The sequence below is a fragment of the Pongo pygmaeus genome, chromosome 7 (assembly GCF_028885625.2).
Source record: "Pongo pygmaeus isolate AG05252 chromosome 7, NHGRI_mPonPyg2-v2.0_pri, whole genome shotgun sequence".
NCBI classification, from domain to species: domain Eukaryota; kingdom Metazoa; phylum Chordata; class Mammalia; order Primates; family Hominidae; genus Pongo; species Pongo pygmaeus.
The window spans coordinates 19,404,473-19,425,384 of record NC_072380.2 but is presented as its reverse complement, the minus strand read 5'-3'; the positions used below and the strand labels follow the sequence as shown (position 1 = coordinate 19,425,384).

Genomic DNA, 20,912 nt, shown 5'->3' with positions numbered 1-20,912 from the left:
TTGGATTTATGCCAGTGGTTTGCCAGGGGCTCTATGGCCTTCGGCCACAGACTGAAGGCTACACTGTCAGCTTCCCTACTTTTGAGGTTTGGGGACTTGGACCGGCTTCCTGGCTCCTCAGCTTGCAGATGGCCTATTGTGGGACTTCACCTTGTGATCGTGTGAGTCAATACTCCTTAATAAACTCCCTATCATATATATGTCTATCCTATTAGTCCTGTCCCTCTAAAGAACCCTGACCAATACAATACCTCACTTACTCATCACAAAATCCTATCAGATTGTATTGGTTTTCCACTGCTGCTGTAACAAATTACAATAAACTCAGTGCTTTTGAACAACACAAATTATGGTACATTTCGGTAGGTCAGAGACCCAACCTTGGGCCAACATCAAGGTGTCAACAGAGCTGCGTGCCTTCCATAGACTCAAGGAGAATCCGATTCCTTGCCTCTTCCAGCTTCTAGAAGCTGCCTCCGTTCCTTGCTTCACGTATGGTCTCTTCCTCCATCATCAAAGCCAGGAACATCACATATCTCTGATCATTATCCTATAGCCACATCTCCCTCTGACCTCAACCAGGAAAGAGTCTCTGCTTTAAGGACTCATGCGATTAAGCTGGGCCTGCCTGGATATTCAAGGATAATCTTCCATCTCAAGGTCCTTAACCTTGGTCCCAGAGGCAGAGTCCCCTGTTCCATGTAAAGTAACGTGTTTGTGGGTCCGAGAGATCTAAATGTGGATATATTTGGCATTATTCTGCCTAACAAATAGATTGTTTATCCCCTTTTGATAGAGGGAGAAACTCAAGACTTAAAAGCTACAGCATGAGGAGGTGAGGGATGCAGGATTCAAATTATTTCTGGTTTTCCAGAAAGTGGGTCTGTCTCTCTAAAATGGTTGCTTCTCCATTTTAATAACTATTTAATAATTAGGGTAGCATAATGAAACATTTCTGAGAAAGTCAATGAGAAGTAACTGCATTCACTACCCAGGGCTGCTGCAATGAATGGCCATAAACTTGGTGGCTTAAAACAACAGATATTTACTCTCTCACAGTTCTGGAGGCTACAGTCAGAAATCAAGGCTGTGCAAGGCTGTGCCCCCTCTTCCAGCTTCCGGTGGCTCCCATCTTGTGGCAGCATAACTCCGCTTTCTGCCTCTTTCTTCACTCTGCCTTCTTCCCAGTGTTTCTGTCTGATATGGTTTGGCTGTGTCCCCACCCAAATCTCATCTTGAATTGCAACTCCCACAATTCCCATGTGTTGTGGGAGGAACCTGGTGGGAGGCAGTTGAATCATGGGGGCGGGTCTTTCCCATGGTGTTCTTGTGATAGTGAGTGGGTGTCATGAGATCTGATGGTTTTATAAAGGGGAATTTCCCTGCACAAGCTTTCTTGTCTGCTGCCATGTTAGATGTGCCTTTCACCTTCCACAGTGATTGTGAGGCCTCCCCAGCTACATGGAACTGTAAGTTCATTAAACCTCTTTGTTTTGTAAACTACCCAATCTTGGGTATGTCTTTATCAGCAGCGTGAAAACAGACTAGTACACTCTGTCTCACATTTCCCTCGGCTCTCCTCTTATAAGGACACCTGTCGTGGGATTTAGGATCCACCCTAAATCCAGGGTGATCTCATCTTGAGATCCTTTACTTTAATTACATCTGCAAAGATCTATTTCCAAATAAGCTCACATTCTGAGGTTCTAGGTGGACATAAATTTCGGGGGATAAATATTCAGGCCACTATAGTGACATATACAGAACTTACAATAAAAATATAAATGTACCATTGAGTCAATTGTCTAAGAGGTAGCAGATGACCTCTTTAAAGGCTCACACTAGCTGTGAAATCACCCTCCTCGCTGTGTGGCCTGCTGTCAGAGTGAACTTCAGCAAATACCACAGGAGCCCCTGACAGCATCTTCTCTGACACAGGGAAAGATAAAAAGCAGGAATATAAAAACCTGTCACCCATCTATTTCCATATTCCTTGTACCTGAATGTTTCTTTCTCCCCTGCCCCCATCTCTTTCTGTATGACAGTTTAGCAGGCACCTAAGGAATGGAACAGTACCATTCTCAATATAATATTTATGAGATGGTTAAAGAATAATAACTGTAGTATCTATTTTAATTTCCATTTAAATCTTTTGTCCTACTTTTGGAAAAAAAGGTCTAAAAAAGTACTGTAATTCAAGCACAAAGATAAGCATACATACTTAATACTTTTTTTTCTTTTTAAGAGTCAGGGTCTCACTCGGTTGCCCAGGGTGCACTACAGTGGTGTAATCAGGGCTCACTGCAGCCTCAAATTCCTGGGCTCAATCGATCCTCCTGCCTCAGCCTCCTGAGTTGCTAGGACTACAGGCATGCACCACCATGCTTGGCTATTTTTTTTTTATTTTTTGTAGAGATGGGGGTCTCACTATCTCTACAGGATTGTGCCCAGGCTTGTCTGGAACTCCTGGCCTCAAAAGGGATCCTCCTGCCTCGGCCTCCAAAAGCAATGAGATTACAAGTGTGAGAAAACACACTCAGCTGCATAATTAATACTCTGGAAGGAGCTTTCTTGTTATTGCTATTGTTCTTGGTTTGAGGGGTGTGGGAAGGGGAGCTGTGTTGGGGGAGTTTGGTGTTACGCATGCTGAGTATAAAGCACACCTGGGGAGGAATGGAGGCCTCACTGAGGATGTGGGGAGCATGCCCAGGGCTGACCTTGAGATGAAAAACCAAATTTAGAATTTTCTCTTCCTAAATATTTTGAGCCTCATATTTGTAGCCCTTCATAAAAAGCTTCTTCATAGCCCTCATATTAATGACACAACCAAATACGAGAGTTAAGAATTAAAGAGTTAGTAGTTAATATTTAAGGAATAGCCTGGGGGTCCTGCAGACCTGGGTTTGAATAAGACCTTGGGCAGGTTGCTTAACCACACCTAGCCTCAGTTTCCCCAGCGGTAAAATGGACAAATGTCTCTAGTTCATGTTATGTGAGGATTACATGAGACACTCAGCAGTGTGCTTTGCTGTGGAATAACCCCTGACCATGTTAGTTATCCGAGTCTCACTAGGCCCTAGAAGGAGGCAGGAGATATCTGTATTCCCATTTGATAGCCTCAAAGAAGTCAAAAGCACACACAGCCAGTGCTGCAGGGCTGGAGACATAAATGAAAATCAAACAACTGCAAATCCCTGTTAATTCTCAGTGTAATTAAATTCCTGGCAGAATAATAAGGTACTTCATAATATAGTTTCATTGTTCTCCCAAACTATAATCCAAGCAGCAAATTATGTTTGAGTTTTTTAAACCACCTGAACCATAAGAGAATTCATACCAATTCTGAGTATAAAATTTCTATTATGTTGGGGGGGTTAACTGTCCCCCAAGTCACAGGCAGAGCCAATGAAGCCCAACAGGCACTGATGTTTAGAATCTGCAACAAAAAGGCGAAGACTCAGTAGAACATAATCTAAATCATGAACAGGCCAAATCTGCCCCTCAGCCTGTCCTTGAAAATAAAGTTTTATTGGAACACAGCCATGCTCATTCATTTGTGTATAGCTGCGACAAAGATGGCATGGCCCATAAAGCCTAAACCACTTACTATGTTGCACTTTACAGAAAATGTCTGCCAACCTCTGCTGTAACAGAAGACATATAATGGGGCAGCATTGAGGAGAACCTGAAAATATCTTAAAATGCCAAATTGCATTCCTAGCGTTCTTGCTTGTTACTTTCAGTCTCACAAAATAGGGGTGCTTTATTTTTCATGATGTAGCATGGAAGGTAAATCCCCCAAGTGACATGAGCAAGAGGATCTTTTTTTTTTTTTTCCTGAGATGGAGTCTCGCTTTGTTGCCCAGGCTGGAGTGCAGTGGCGCAATCTCGGCTCACTGCAAGCTCCACCTCCCAGGTTCACGCCGTTCTTCTGCCTCAGCCTCCCGAGTAGCTGGGACTACAGGGGCCTACCACCACGCCCACCTAATTTTTTTTTTGTATTTTTAGTAGAGACGGGGTTTCACCGTGTTAGCCAGGATGCTCTCGATCTCCTGACCTCGTGATCCGCCCGCCTTGGCCTCCCAAAGTGCTGGGATTACAGGCGTGAGCCACCGTGCCCGCCCTGGAGGATCTTAAAGTTAGGAGGCATTTCTCCCAAGAAAGCCATTGGAAGATCCTGACACTCAGCCACAGAAGTCTCTGTGGCCTCAATAGCTTTTTCTCCCCCATGATGAAATTCCGCACATCTACAGACAGGAAGGACTCACTCGGATTTTCTCTTCTTCCAGGGTTGGTGCTGGCCTAGATCCTTGCTCCAATTCCTCCTTTTCTGCCACTTTCTTCCAGATGTCTTTAGTCTGCTGGTTATCCGGAGCCTGCAGATCATGGTACTGTGATTTTGTTTTCAAGCTATTGGTGAATTCTTCAGAGTGAGTTTTTCTGAAGAGAGGCAAAAGTGAAATTCTCAAAAAACATTCTTCAACAGGAAGAGCTTTTCCAAAGCATATGTCGACATTCAAATTATGTGAAAAACAGTAACAGACACCACTTACTGAGTGCTTCTAACATGCTGGGCCCTGGCTAGGTGTGTAAAGACGTTAACTTCATCCTCATCACAACCCTGTGAGGAAGGCATTGTCATCCTCACTTTGTTATAAGAGCTCCAAGAAATTTTGTAATTCATCCAAGACCACATAGTGGTACAGCCAAGATGTGAACCCTGGTCTGCCCAACTCCTGGTTTAGAAATTAGCCTATTAGAACACACCATCTCCTTCCAATCGATGATTAAATAATTCCTTTATCTTCATACGTCCATTGATAGTTTTAAAGTTACAAGTACTAGTGGGCAGCATCCCAGCCCTTGAAAGTCCAATGCACCATCCACTGTGCCACAGAGTCTGCTTTGCATCCCTAGCCCTTGGGAACTGAACTGTGGTCCTCATGTCTATCCCAATTTCCACTTCACCACCTCAGGGTAAGGCTGTCAACATCACTGCCCAGAGCCAGAGGAGGACACCCAGAGCACCCCAGGTACCCAGGAGAGGAGCGCCATCACCTGCCTCAGTTTCCCTCTGAGTTACCTTCCTACATCTGCAGTTGATGTCACTTCCCTATTGAAAAACCTCACCGTCCACAGAATAAGGTCCAAACTCCTAAATCTGCCCTCTGAAGCAGTTGTCCAAGTGTATTCCAAATGATCAGAAGACCTCATCATTCCCCAAAGAACCATCCGTAGTCAAGTCTAGGCATCTTGGTTAAGCCCTCTGCCTGCACTTTCCTTCCTGGCCTTCTGTAGCTGGAAAACCACTCCTTTCAAGGTTTGGTCCAGATTTCACCTCATCTGTGGATCAGAATGATAGGTTCCCACCTATGCTTGGTAAACTTTCTGTTTATACCTTAATTATAGCACAAATCACAGCCTGCACTGGCCGCAGTGAGCTGTGCACATGTCTACTTCTCCTCCTAGACTGGAAGCTCCCTGTCTCTCTTTCAATTCCCAGTACCTTGCACTGTGTAGGCACCTAAAGAGCCTGATTATCCAGCCGCCTGGATCTAAGTGATCTCCTTGGAAGACCTGAAGCTTGCACAGTCACTGCATTTCTCACATATGTTCCTGATACTCAGCTGCGTCGGCCTGCATTGCTCTAACTTGACTCTAGTGCAGCCACGGGTGATCACTGGGGAACTCACACACTCATACAGATCAAAACTGGAATGACAAGCAGGGAGATGAAGCAGCTGATTTGACAGCACTAAAGACTTTCATGAGGTCTTTAGTGCTATCAAAGACTTTTGATCGAAAGTCTAAATCAACCTTCTAAAGAGATCCAAAAGGTCTTTAGACCAAAAGTCTAAATCAACCTTCCAAAGAAATCCGAAGTGACTTCTGTGACCCTCCAACCCAACCCTACTCTCCCACCTGATACTGTGAGCAAGAGGCATGTTTGCAATGTTTTCTAAAGTCTGGAGAGTCTTTAAGCCTCTGGTTGGTTTGCAGATCTCATACCTGAGCTCCTCTTCTGCCTCCTGTTCTGCTTTCAGCCGGGCCCTCTCAGCAATAATTTCATTACAGAGCACATCATAGGGTTTATCTAGATGGTGTTCGCCCATCACCCATACCCAGACTTCCTTATCGGCTCCCAGCTTCCAATGAACAGATTTGCCATTCTCTGTAAACAAACACACAAACAAAAAATTCAGAATGAACAAATATCTTTAGTCATAGATTACTATTTCCATCACTAAAGTATTTAGGGTCTTTGAAAAAATATATATATATTAGATGAGACAAAGTACTTCTAACTGCTCAGGAACATCTGTAGGTAGCAATGGCAATGGTGGCAGTGAGAGGTAGCTTCAGTGAAAATATTTGTTTTAAAAATATTAGGGGTATGTTTTTTGCACGTGCTTTTTTTTTTTTTTTTTTTTTTGACAGAGTCTCACACGGTTGCCCAGGCTGGAGTGCAGTGGCGTGATCTTGGCTCACTACAACCTCCGCCTCCTGGGTTCAAGCAGTTCCCCACCTCAGCCTCCCAAGTATCTGGGATTACAGGCACCTGCCACCACGCCCAGCTAATTTTTGTATTTTTAGTAGACACAGGGTTTCACCATCTTGGCCAGGCTGGTCTTGAACTCCTGACCTCGTGATCCACCCACCTCAGCCTCCCAAAGTGCTGGGATTACAGGTGTGAGTCACTGCGCCCAGCTGCACATGCCTATTTTATAAATGAAGAAACTGAAATGAGAAGAAAGCATTCATTGTTTGCATTATCCTTCAGGGTAACAGAGCTAGCACTTCACACCATAATCTCTTAAATCTATCTCCCTGTAACCCAGAATTCCACAGCTGCTCAAGGGTGTGGCATTTGTACTACATTCAGAGGCTTCATTGGTGGGTAAAAAGCAGGTTTTAGTATTTTACTTTGTTTTTATTTATATTGTATTTTATTTGTATTTATTATTTTATTTTAGAAATGGTGTCTTGCTCTGTCACTCAGGCTGGAGTGCAGTGGTAAGATCATAGTAGTTAGGACCACAGGCATGCATTACCATGCCCAGCTAATTTTTTAAATTTTTTGTAGAGACAGGGCTTTGCTTTGTTGCCCAGGCTGGTCTCAAACTTCTGGCTTCAAGCAATCCTCTTGCTTCAGATAAGGAGATATTTTAGATTTAGACCACCTTGAGTTCAAATCCTAGCCCTGTCACTTACGAGCTATGTGACTTGGACAACTTTCTTAAACTCTTTAGACTCAATTTCCTCATCTGCAAAATGGGAATACCAATATTTACTACCTAGGGTTGCTGTGGGTAGGCAAGCTACCTGTGCCAAGTTCTTCCCCTAGTGCCTGCCACATAACAGGAGTTCAATAGAGGTTAACTGCTATAATTGCTAGCCTATTATTTACTTATATGGCTGCCTCAGAGATTCACACCAGCCTGTGAGAAGATAATGCGACCAGGTAGTGTGATACTTGGTGAAGCTACTTAAATAACTCTTGTTTACAATTGGCCCCCAGGTTAGATTACATCCTAGTGCTCCTGAAATGCGGCCACATCGGTCATGCTCCCTTAAACCGGGGGCAGGTGGAGCGTACCTAGGAGAGGCCAACAGAGACCATCCCTGAGTCTGTCAAGCCTACCCAGGGCAACTGTGGGCCAAAGGTGGACCTCTAGTTAAGACCCCAAACTAGCAGTGGTGCTGACTGCATGGAAGAGGGCACCTGGCTGGTGTGCATGCTGGGCCCTGTTTGATGAGCAAAACATCCACACTGGGATTGTGTCTTGTCCTCTCACACTAAGTCAAAGGAGGTTTCCAATTAAGGTGTCTTCTGTCCAGTGTATTGTTGACTTTTGTACTGTGGCCTTGGGATACATTACCAAAGCAGGCTGCTCAAAGCCAGGGTCGTGCTTTCTTTTGACCCTTTCTACCCTTCTACTGCAGTGGACACTCCTGCAGTATGTTCTAAATAGAGATGCTAGGCAGAGGGAATAGACTCAGACTCTGCACTACCAAAGAATTCCTGTTTACTGTTTTCACTGTGGAGAAACAGCAAATGTGGCCTCCAGGTAAGGAGGGGAAGATCAATCCCACCATGCCCGAATGGGGCTGGGCACCAGTGCCAGCTCCTGGAAAGCTCTTTGTCTGTTTGACGTAATGCCAGATGGTTCGTTAACTTTAGAAAGCTGTCAGACCTCATAAAACTCCCTTTATTACACTCTCTCAGGCCAACTAATAATATTTTTATTATGTCAGCCTCTCAGCCTTCACCTAAGTAGTTCTCTGTCGGTATTTTTTTTGACAGCAAGAGGAAGATGCCCGGAAAGGATGGCAAGTGGCACTCTGCCAGGGGAAGAAAAAGGAGGAGCAGAGGGACTCCAGCAACTCAGCTAGGACAGCCCAGAACAGCCTCCAGAGAGGCCATGGGCTATGGGCAGGGCAGGAACTCTTAGGCAAAAGGGGCATTGCTGCAGGTGGGGAGAGAAATCCTAGAACTGCATGTGAGCAGTTGGGGCTTCAAAGCTAAACAAAGAGAAGAGAGCAAAGGAGAGGAGCAGAGTTGAGAAAGCTTTAAAGGAGGGAACAGAGAGAGCACAGTGACCATAAAGAAGTAGTGGCTCGTGGCAAGAAGAAAGAGAATGAGATGGGAAATGTCAGAGTTAGTGAGATGCTGAAAAACGGGCTCTTGACAGAGTGGCACTGACAATGGTCTCTCTGCTGACTTTTCACCTCTAAGAGCTCTTCAATGAGCTCAGAGAGCGGGGATACTGGAGGAGCTTCAAGTGGTTCCATGAACTCCCTGAAGCTGTAGGAGGAGGGGGAAGTTGTTCTAGTATAATGAGTGTTAGCTGGGATACCCTTGGCTTCACATCAGATGAGGGGATGACTCTCAAGGCCTTCATTGTAGTTCATTCTACAAGGCAAAAAATGAGTTTTTGCTATTAGCAAGATGTAGAGCTAGATGCTGCAGGTGATACATGGATGAAAGGGATGAAAGAGATGTGCCCATTCCCCTGCAAGTAACCTAGAGTCTACAAGAGAAGGAGCAAGACGTTAGGTGATGCACTTAATGAATTTTCATCACATATCTAATACGTGTCAGGCACTGAGGTAGACACAGTGTATTAGTCCATTTTCATGTTGCTGATAAAGACATACCGAAGACTGGGCAATTTACAAAAGAAACAGGTTCAATTGGACTTAAAGTTTCATGACTGGAGAAGCTTCACAATCATGGCAGAAGGCAAGGAGGAGCAAGTAACGTCTTACATGGATGGCAGCAGGCAAAGAGAGAGTAAGAAAGATGCAAAAGTGGAAACCCTGATAAAACCTTCAGATCTCAGAAGACTTATTCACTACCATGAGAACAGTATGGGGGAAACTGCCACCATGATTCAATTGCCTCCCACCAGGTCCCTCCCACAACATGTGGGAATTATGGGAGTACAATTCAAGATGAGATTTGGGTGGGGACACAGAGCCAAACCATATCACACAGGTAAACACTTAGTCTAGTCCATGTCCTCAGGAAACTAACATTCTAGTAGTCCCTGTCCTCAGGAAACTAACATTCTAGTTGTGGGAAGCAGACATGGATACTTAATTAATTATAAAATTATTAGAACTTCAAAAGGTGGTGGGGGGTGGTGTTAAATGATGCTACGGGAATGCTTAAAAAAAAGAACTAAGTCCCTGGAGGGCCAGGGCAGCATACATTATAACCACAGTGGATTTTCTACTAAGTCCAGTGAGGATTCAGGGGATGGAGAGATTGCTCTGGAAAGACAGAAGAGAAATATGACAAGTTCTTTGTACTGAGTATGGGAGGATGGATATGGGATTTAGACAGAGAGTGAGGGTGTGTTTGACACTGAATGCAAAGAATAGCGTGACCAAAGAACAGAGAAGGGAATCAGCAGGCAGCCATGGCCAATAGGAAATGAGGGTCTCCACCAGGGCCGAGAGGGGCACCAGAAGTCACCTGCATGTGTGTGGCATAGGCTGACCATCACACAGGGGAGCAGAGGGCCATGTGGCACAGAGTCCCACACACCTGGCTAAGGGACTGAAATTTAGGCCCTGTACTGCAGTTGAGCCAGAAAGCTAGAGCAAAATCCCAGTTTTACCCCTGACAAGTTATGAGACCATGCATACATCAATTTATCTCTCCAAGCCTGAGTTCCTTCTATAGTAAACAGAGGTAAGAAAGTCCTACCTCACAGACCTGCTAGGTGACAAATGCTCAGAGTGTATTATTTTCACATTCTTTATCTGAGTGGCCAATGAAGAACGCATGAATATTTCTGAGCAGATGGTGCAAGAATCAGAAAGTGATTGAGGAAGCTTGCTCTGCATGTCAGTATATACAGGATGGACCAGGGTGGCATGTGGTGGGTGTTCAGTCAGCATTTGGGGAGAGAATGGGGAGAGACTAGGGGTCAAAAGACCAGGAGTGAGGCAGTCAGGTCCTAAATAGGGCAGTGTTTCCTAAATAGGAAAGGACAGTGTTCAAGAATATAGGAAGGTTCAGGCCACTGGATTTAAGGAAGGACTCAAAGATGATGCCAGAATCCTGAAACTCGCTAACTGGGAACACAGCAGGAGACAGGCAGAAGTAGTGACAAGAAAATTAATTTGCTTAAGGAGTAAAAAAAAAAGAGCTGTTTTGGAAGCGTAGACTATGTTATTTTTACTTTTACTAGAAATCCATATGAGGACTTTCAATTGACATCTGGAATCCAGAGTTGGAGTCCAGAAGTGAGGCCGAGATTAGCCACGTAGACTTGGGAATGACTCTATAGATGGCGTCATTGAAGCCACTGGTACAGATGAGCTCATAGAGAGAATGAAGCCAAGAAGAGAACTTTGGAAAAGCATGTGCTTTATTCAGAGGGCAGAAGAAAGGGGAGGGAAAAGAGAGTCCTGATTGACAATAAACAAACGAAAAACACGGAGGATTCTGATGCCCCAAATAACCAAACAGTGGAGGAGACCAGGGAGAATGTCCTGCCATGTCGCTGACAGAGGAAAGGGACAGGGCAGTGTCAAGCCCTGCTGAGATGAAACGGAGGATGATGTAGACTGAGAAAGATCTCAGGCAGCCTCGGACTTCAGAGAGACTCATTCTGGGGAAGGCAGTGGGGACAGGCTACAAAGGCGAGATGGAAGGGATGATGAGAACTGGTGTCGGCAGTCAGCGTGTGCTCTGGAGTTTATTGTGAAGAGGAAACGGAGGATTCCCCGTTATTGGTTCAGCAAGTATTTACTGAGTGTCTGCTATATTCCCGGCACTGCTCCATAGACCCAAGGGACAGAAAGAGCACTTCAAGAGCACAGTTGGCTGAATGATTTCTTTAAATGGGGGAAACACAGGCAGGGAGTATACCTGGGGTGTTGGAAGAGGCAGGAGTAAGGACGTCAAGGATGATGCCCAGAGAATGATGGACAGAAGGAGGTGCAGGTAAAGAACAAAGTGTTGACAATGAGTTGAGGAAAGCTCCAGTCTGGTAAGAGAAGTTGAAAATGGAGATACACAGAACCACATTTCTGCAAGCAGTGTACCTCCTTAAGTGTGCTTTCTTAAGGTACATTTCAGGGAGCCTAATGGGGCATACACGTGTCTTTTCCTACCTGAATACCACCCAGGCATTCTGCATTTTCTGTCTGCTTCACCTTAAAATTACATGCACTCTTTAATCAGAGGTGAGTGAAGGAGGGAGCTTTTTATAGCACTTCGTTTAATTACAGGGTTTCTCTTTCCAGTCCCTGAATCATGTTTATACACTGCAGGACTCTTCATGTTTGCTATCTTGGGGGTTTCTTGAAGTGTTTTTCTAAAACCAATTTTTCTAGAAAGGCGGGTCAGTCCTGCTCAGAACCACACTGCCAAGTAGAGATACATCCATACTTCATTCTGCAGAGAAATCTCTAAGATCTGAGAGACATTTCCCCCAGGGCCTCCTCTAACTAGGCAGTATTGAAAAACATCAGATAAAAGAAGGGTGACACATGTCCCTGGCAAGGAGATGGCTGGGCTTGGTCCAGTCCTAGATTGCAGGGTGATGCCACTCACAACACTGTTGTGTTGGATTTATTCCCAGGTAATGGGTTCAACAGGGGCACCTGAGGGTGCGATGCGGACATCAGTGTGGATTAGCTCCTCAGGGGCAGTGAATGCCAGCCTTAGATTCAGCTAAGATGGAGATCAAGGGCTAAGACTCACCTTTGAGGAGTCAGCCCTTGGTCTCCACCCCCACTGGATCCAATCTGATGGGCAATCACAGCAAAAGATGCGTGTGCGAGAGGAGGGAAAGGCATGCACACACGCTCTCACACACACTACACACACACACGATGTGGGGGAAGAGAACAGAGAGAAAGGGAAGGAGAATCATGTACTTTATCCTCACAAAGAGAAGACCAAAGACTGAGCCAACAGCTGCAAAAAAGAATCAACACCAGGGCCTCCTATGAGGTAGAGGGGACAGTGACAGCAACATTCCATATTAACTACAGAGGGGTCTCATCAGGGCTGATGGAATCAAGATGCCCACCAACACCAAGCTTGTTACCATGCTGGCAGACTCCCAGAAACCACTGCCATATTGTCCCAAGTGGATCTTCCTTCCCTCTGGCCTCCCCTTTGGGACACCCCGGTTCCCCTCAACTGACCCAGAAACCAGAAGACAAATGCCTGACTGGCAGAGGCCACATCCCTTCCAACTGGTTGATGCCCGTACCCTATCTGTCACTAAATATCAGCTCAGGTTACTCACCTATTTTACAATGAGGAAGTTGAGGCTCAAGGAAGTTAAATAACTTACCCAAGATCACAGAGCTAGTAAACGCTGAGACCAGAATTCAAAACCGTTCTGCATGAGTGATGGCAAAACCTGTTTAGGCCAGCTTAACTCATACAGTCCAAACTGAAATGCTTTGGAGGGTGAAAATGGAGCAACTGAAAAGGGACGCTGGGGTGGCAACCACACACAGGACCCCACTGGGCAAGCAGGGATGTGAAGTCACCATCATGTTCTTTCCCAGCTCCACAGAGCAGTGGGGTGATGAAAACGCTAGGTCTAGCCCCGTATTCATTTTAATGAAGGCCAAGGCCGATTTCTATCAGAACTTCCTGAAATGATTCAAACCGTTGCTTTCCCCATTATTTCCTACATTTGTTAGCATAGGTAAGAATCCTGAAGTTATTAATATCAAAGTCCATTTTTAAACATTTTAATAAATTTTTATGCTTATTTAGAGATGAGGACAGAAAGAAAGTTGGGGAACCTGCAAGGCACTACAGCCTAGGGAAACAGAGGGCAGTACAGAAATGAGAGAACCTCCGCTGGAAAAGCAGATGGAAGAACTAGAAAATAGAGAGAGGACATCAGTGGAGCCCATGGCTCAAGGAAGTTGACAGTGCCACCCAAAAAAGATGTTCACCACGCAGCTAGGAAGCCAATCCCAGTTAAATTATAAAGCCCAGAGTTGGGGGAACAGAAAAGTGGGGCTCAGGGCCGGTAGTTCAGGATAGACTTGGAGTTGAACTGGACCTGAGTTCAAATCCTAACTCCACCACCGACTCACATAAATTATGTCTCTAAGTATGTTTCCTTATTTGTAACAATAAAGGGGGCAAAATTTACCCAACCGGATTCTTGTGAGGATTAAATGAAAATCATATGAATACAAAACTTATGCTTGGCACATCCTAACAGACCAGTATCTTGGTAGTGGAAAATCTCTATGGAATGGGACTGATGAAGCAAAATCCAAGGCATCAGAGACTAGGTGGGTGGGTGAGGGTCAGAGAGCAAACAGCGTGGCTCCTGGAGTTCTGGTTTTGGTGACTGGGAACAGAGCAATACCACCCAGCATCACAGAGAGTAAAAGGTAGGACCAGCAGACGCTGGAGAGAGGTGGAGTGATGCTGGTGAATTGGGTTTTGCATCAAGCTTGCAAGGCTTACAGGTCTTCTGAACGGAGGTGCTCACCAGGCAACCGACACTTGGGTGAGAGGTCCGGCTTGGCAATCTGGGTTTGAGTCACTGGCATGAAGGTGATGTTTCACGTTTAAAGGTTATAAGAGTTGCCCTAGGAAGATAATCAGAACTTTCACCTTACCCTAGGATCTGTGAACCTCTGAGAGTCTATGAATGAGTTTCAGGGAGTCTATGAACACTGTGAGGTTATACACAGAATGGTGTCTCTGTGCATTTTCCTAGCTCTAAGCTTTCAGTAAATTTTCAAAGGAGTCTATGAGCCCCCAGCCTCATCTCAAAATCACAAACCACCAGTGCAGTGTGAGGCACCCCCTGAGGAATACAGATATTCAAGATGAAGGCAGAGAAGAAAAAAGAAACAGGGACAGAGCAAGAGATTCATGACTGGGCGGCAACTCCAAGAGAGAGACACCAAGAGGCATCTAGAGCCAGAGGCGGCTGAGGAATTGATCAAGATAAGGAAGGAATCCATCAGCTGATGCCCCTGTGCTGATAGCCCTACTGCATGCAGTGAGTTCAAAAGGGAAAGGCAGGGAGGCAAACACTGTCAATAGCACGAACCAATGGCCTCAACATTATTTCACAAAAATGGAGGGAAGGCTTTGCATAAAGGATCTGCCCCCTTGGGAACAATGAGAACGCAGCAAACAAAGCTGTATGAATCCAAGTCTGTTTCAAGGGCACACTGAGGAGCCCCTTCCGCACCTTGCACAGCAACCAGATCTCAGCCCATTGCATTAGGTTTCCATCAGCTCGACACAGACCCCATGAAACAAGTGCTGGGAAACACGTTGCTAAGCGAAGGCGTCTTCTGTTTGTGTTACCCAATAAAATCACCCAAGAAGAAGGCTCTGTGGCAGATTTCTGACGCGAGCACATGTTTTAGATGTGCGCAAGGTGCCTTCACATAAAAGTCACTGTCATTAAGGTCCAGTGAAGGCAGCTTCAGACTAAAGTCACTGTCATTAAGCTCCAGTTAAGCTCTACGTGTAGTTCATTTGTTAATGGCGCTGGCTTTGGGAGAACAAGACCCAGGATCTATTCGAGCTCTGTCACTTACTGTTTGCCCTGGCCAAGTTAGTGAACATCCCTGAGCTTGACTTTCCTCGTCTGTGAAGTGTGAATAGCAACACACACTTCAGGCTTAGCTGTGATTATTTAATGAGATAATATACTTAATCTCAACGCTCAGGGTCTGATACCAAGTTAAACGTATTGAATGCTGGCTGATGCTACCATTATAGCACTGTAGAAATGTGTACCATATCCATAACTATCACTTTTCTAGTAGCCACATTAAAAAAATCAAAAGGAGGCCGGGTGCAGTGGCTCACACCTGTAATCCCAGCCCTTCGGAAGGCCGAGGCAGGTGGATCACCTGATGTCAGGAGTTTGAGACCAGCCTAGCCAACATGGTGAAACCCCATCTCTACTAATAATACAAAAATTAGCTGGGTGTGGTGGTGCACACCTGTAACTCCAGCTACTTGGGAGGCTGAGAAAGGAGAATCGCTAGAATTTAGGAGGCAGAGGTTGCAGTGAACTGAGATCGTGCGTCTGTACTCCAACCTGGGTGACAGAGCAAGAGACTCTGTCTCAAAAAAAAAAAAAAAAAAAATCAAAAGGAACAGGTGAAATTAATTTAAATATTTTACTTTACCCAAGACATACAAAATATTATCAGTTCCATATATAAGGAATATACAATTATTAACGTGGCATTTTCTTTTCCTTCTACCAAGTCTTTGAAATCTAGTAGTTTACATATATAGCACACCTCAATCCAGACTAGCCTCATTTCCTGTGCTCAAGAGCCACATGTGGCTAGTGGTGACTGCACTGGACAGTGCGGCTGTAGACCTCTAGCTACCCCAACAAGCAGAGTAGGTCCATACTTCTCTCCCTAAGTATCATATTCTCCCACTACAGAAATCAGAAATGATCTTCTCATATAGTACTAAGTTAAATTCACATGCTGATAGTTTTTCAGCCCCTTCTACTTCAGCCTTCAGATTACTAAAAAGTAGACAAGCCGGGCACGTTGGGTCATGCCTGTAATCCCAGCACTTTGGGAGGCGGAGGTGGGTGGATCACTTGAGGTCAGGAGTTCGAGACCAGGCTGGCCAACATGCTGAAACCCTGTCTCTACTGAAAATACAAAAATTAGCTGAGCATGGTAGCAGGTGCTTATAATCCCAGCTAGTCACTCAGGAGGCTGAGGCAGGAGAATCGTTTGAACCCGGGAGGCGGAGGTTGCAGCGAGTTGAAATCTCGCACCACTGCACTGCAGCCTGGGCGACAGAGCAAGACTCTGTCTTAAAAAAAAAAAGAATAGACAAGGTCCTGTGATGCACAATACACAACAATTTTAGCGATGATCCCTAAACACCAAGCACAGGGGTCTGTGTATTCAGAGTGCAAAATGACCAGATGACAATGAAAGAACTTCTAAGTGATAAGCTAGAGGGGGTCAAGGAATGGCAGGGGTGGCATATGATGTTTTTAATGAAATGAACAACCTTCAAAACCACCGTGTGGCTAAGAACCGCTAAGGAAAAGCAGCACTTAGCCCCGTACTAACCAGAAAGGCAGGAGAAGGGGAGGCAGGGAGCACAAGCCTTCAGGGATCAGATGCACAAGTGACCTGTCAACCCACAAGGGTCACGAGCTTAGCAGGTCTGCAGCACAGATAAGCACCTCTGGTAGCACCAGCCGTGACAGCATTGCTTTGGATGGTCTATGGCTTTATCTTCAAAGACAGCGCAAGATGAAAGAGAAGTGATGTGATTTTACGGGAAGTGGGAGTAACTTTTTCCTTTTCTGTAGTCAGAAGAGGAACTAATTTAATGCAAAATGTATTTTTCCAAGTTTTCAATTTAAGGGGGTAATACACTTTTGACATGAGATATTGATAGAACTTTCCCCGCTTATATTAACATACTTTTCTCATGATCATTTAACTAACAAAGTTAACACACGGTTTCTGAGAGGTAGATTCAAAACCTTACAAGTGAGAAATGTAAGCAAGGAAACTGAAATTATTATATTTTAAGTCATCACAAGGAGACCAATTCAGCAAACACGAGAAACCCAAAGTCTAACAGAGTCTGGGCCATTGACTCTAGCGGCAAGAACCCTTTGGCTGCCAGTCCCCAAGGTCACCCCGTCATACTAATATATGGTATGTTCACAATGAACATGGTGCCCAGAAGAGACCCAATTATATCTGAAAAACTCTGACTAGAGAATCCAAGAAGGTGCATAAACCAGTTTAGAAAGACAAAAGAGTTATGTTTCAGTTTGGCCATGCTTTTTGTTGCAGGAAAAGTTGTATTTTGGATAGTGCAGAATAATGTAAAATCCAACAGAACTGGGCATCTATATTGGTGGTATAACCTTGCATATATTACTCAACTTATCTAAGTTTCATGGCCAGGCGCGGTGGCTCAGGCCTGTAATCCCAGCACTATGGGAGGCCCAGGTGGGCAGATCGTTTGAGGTCTGGAGTTCAAGACCAGCCTGGCCAACATGGAGAAACCCCATCTCTACTAAAAATTCAAAAATTTGCTGGGTGTGGTGGCACACACCTGTAATCCCAGCTCTTCTGGAGGCTGAGGCAGGAGAATTGCTTGAACCCGGGAGACGAAGGTTGCATTGAGCCAAGATTGTACCACTGCACTCCAACCAGGGCGACAGAGTGAGACTCCATCTCAAACAAACAAACAAACAAATGAACTTCTCTAAGTTTCATCATCTATGAAACAGGGCTGTCAATGCTGACTTTGCAGAAGTTTTGTGAAGGTTAGGCGTTATGTACATAAACGTGCTTCACACAGTGTCTGAAACAGGAGGTGTTTCATAAATAGTTGTATTGATCATAACAAGAGGAAATGACGTATTTCTGTTTATTTCCTTGTCATGATAAAGGCATCATTGGAAAAAAGTTTTAATAAAAGACAGTAAAAAGTAAAGGACGCTACACTGACTTCCTTTTTGAACCTGGGCATATACCAGGGATGCAAATGAGATTCATTTTCTCAATCTTTGAAACCATATGTGATTTTACAAAATTTTATTTTCCTGGTTTAATGAAACATGAAAAGAGATTGGTCTTAGATGCCTCTGCAAGTGACCTTGAAAAGTGTGCTGTGTTTTCACAACTTTGGTATTCACCCATGACAGACTTCGCATGTGAACAGCAAGGTGGGGGTGGGGGGTTAGTGAGAACGGAGTGAGGAGGGTGGACAATGTGTATTTTTCTGTGTCTGTATGTGTATATGCTTTAAGTCTTTTTTTTTTTTTTGACACACAGTCTCACTCTTTCACACAGGGTGGAGCGCAGAGGTGTGATTTCAGTTCAGTGTGGCCTCGACCTCCTGAGGTCAAGCAATTATACCACCTCAGCCTCCCAAGTAGTTGGGACTATAGGCATGTACCACCATGACTGCTAATTTTTTTCCTAGAGACAAGGTCTCACTATATTGTCCAGGCTGGTCAGAACTCCTGGGCTCAAGTGATCCTCCTGCCTCGGCCACCCAAAGTGCTGCAATGACAGGCATGAGCCACTGCACCTTGTCTGCTTTAAGTCTTAATGTACAAAGATTTCTTCCCCCACGGTCTCAAAAGAACCCTCTCAAACTACCAGAGATTCCTTTGATAATGAGGAAAAGTTTACATCTGAGAAACTCTTTCACACTAAGAAAAGACAGTACTATGATTTTTTTCCTTATACCAGTTCCTTACATTTTAAGAGGAGGTGTTCCCTAAAAAGATACCTCAAAGAAAAATCTCTGAGGTCTAAGAAATGCAAACACAATTGCTATAAATATATTGATACAAGAACTTTGTGTTCTAGTAGTAGAATATTAGGAACCAGTAACAATAAATGAGATAGAAACCTTTCTTAATACCCCTCAAATCAAACCTCATAGGTGACTTTTAATACAGCTTCAGGTTAGTCTGGTTTCAAGTAAAAGATTTCCTCACAGCTATGCAACTCATGGTGAATGCTGGGTGTGTCTAGACTTCAGGTGGACATACTGCACTATTAGATTCTCAATAACATTTAGGATTCATCTACCAAACTGCAACTTGCACCTGCTTTGCTTGTGACTAGTGTGAAATTGTCAAAGCAAGCCAGGAGCTATTCTACCAACACATCCACAGAAGAAACGTGGATAAGTTTACCTTTCTTTGGTCTGGGTTTCACTGGCAGGGACTCCTTTTTTTCCATAGCTGCTTCTCTTTCTTTCCATCGTCGGATCTGTTCCTCTCTCATCTTGAAGAACAGGATCTGTTTCTGTTCTTCACTGAGCTCTGCCAGTAGATCAGGATCTATGTACATCTCCGACAGTATCTGTTTCAGCATCTTTGCAGTTCTGGTGTCTTTTATACTTGTGGCAAAAGTTCCTGAAACTGGCCTCCAGGTGTCCCTCCACCTGTGCTGGCACTTGGGCTTGTCCACGAGATTTCCCAAACAACTCACAATCCTGGCTGACTGGGACAATAATTCAGCAAACTGGCTTCTCAGACCTGGCACCAAATGTCCTGTCCAAAATGCTGTTCACTGAACCTGCAGAGAGAAAGAGCCGGCATTCAGGCAGCGTGTTAAAATGTGTGGACACTGGCTAGGATGGGTTTAAAAAAAAAGCTAGGAGGAAACACAGTATCACTTTACAGTTCAGGGAGAAAAGAGAAGAAGAAAACCTGAGGCACGCTTTGTTAAGAGTTTGTATGACCTCTATCCTGTAATTTCTAAAGATACTTTGTCAAAAAAAAGAAAACAAACCCTAACTTTATACACGTCAATCTCAGACAAACAAAAAATGTTCACAGAGGTTTGTCCCGCTCCCAACTAAGCAAACACATTATTACCCCAGAGCCTAACAAACCACCAACTGTGTGTCTGAAAAAAGAAAGAAAAAAAATTGTCACAGGAAGAAATTAAAAGGCTCTCTGTAAAGTACCTATTTCAAAAGAAAATACCATTTTTGAGATGTCACAGAGTAACTCATCCCAAACCAAACCAAAATAGAGCCATGCTCAAGGAAGAAAAAGGAAGAAATAAAAACTAGAGCACCAGGCATTTTCTGCAATTTCCCTAAAAAGTAACATTAAATAAACAAAATTATGTACTTTCCTCTTCACAAAAGGATAATGTAATTTCCAGATAACCTACTAGAGCCATGAAAATCAGGGCAGGTGCAAGAGAGAACATCCATCTACATTCTGGAAAGTCACCGAGTTTTAGGTGTGCTTTTTCCAGATAACCTAGTTTAATAAAATCTAAATGGACAGACCAGATAAACTAGGGGGATAAAGAGGTTGTTAGGTTCATAACAAAGGATCCTTGATTTATATGACTTTACCGCATGGCTCCTTGAAAGAGAAACCATAAAGCGAGCGTGCACAGTGGCCTCCTAGAAGTTCTCCTGGGGTTGGAAATCCTACTGAGGTTTCATTCTACTTTCCACATTTCTATTTTAAAATATTGGCTTAAAAATATTACCACACTGTCATACTTTTTCTCTCTCTCTATTTTTAAACAATTTCTAAGTCTCATAAACCATCATACATTTGTAATCAGAAGGAAACTATGTAAATATTTCTATTCTGGAAAACAAAAGACTTTGGATTGGATGTAATAAGATATAAGAAAAAAAACTTACTACAACTTTTCAGAATCACATGTGTCCTAAGAAATTGACCAATAGGCCAGGCGTGGTGGCTCACGCCTGTAATCCCAGCACTTTGGGAGGCCGAAGCGGGCAGATCACGAGGTCAGGAGTTCGAGACCAATCTGACCAGTCTGACCAACATCACTACTAAAAAAACAAAAAATACAGAAATTAGCTGGGCATGGTGGTGGCTGCCTGTAATCCCAGCTACTCAAGAGGCTGAGACAGGAGA

At 44.3% G+C, this 20,912-nt stretch overlaps 1 protein-coding gene across 4 annotated transcripts in view; it reads right to left on the bottom strand.

Annotated features, from left to right (window-relative positions):
* Positions 1 to 20,912, bottom strand: part of SH2D4A (SH2 domain containing 4A) — an 82,601-nt gene that overhangs the window by 56,826 nt on the left and 4,863 nt on the right. For all 4 annotated transcript variants that reach the window (XM_054499198.2, XM_054499200.2, XM_054499199.2 and 1 more), the window contains exons 2-4: positions 19,191 to 19,575; positions 6,010 to 6,172; positions 4,269 to 4,440 (exon numbers count right to left, since the gene is read on the bottom strand). In XM_054499198.2, coding sequence (XP_054355173.2) covers positions 4,269 to 4,440; positions 6,010 to 6,172; positions 19,191 to 19,371 — 516 coding nt within the window. In that variant the 5' untranslated portion in view covers positions 19,372 to 19,575. The remainder of the gene's footprint in view (positions 1 to 4,268; positions 4,441 to 6,009; positions 6,173 to 19,190; positions 19,576 to 20,912) is intronic.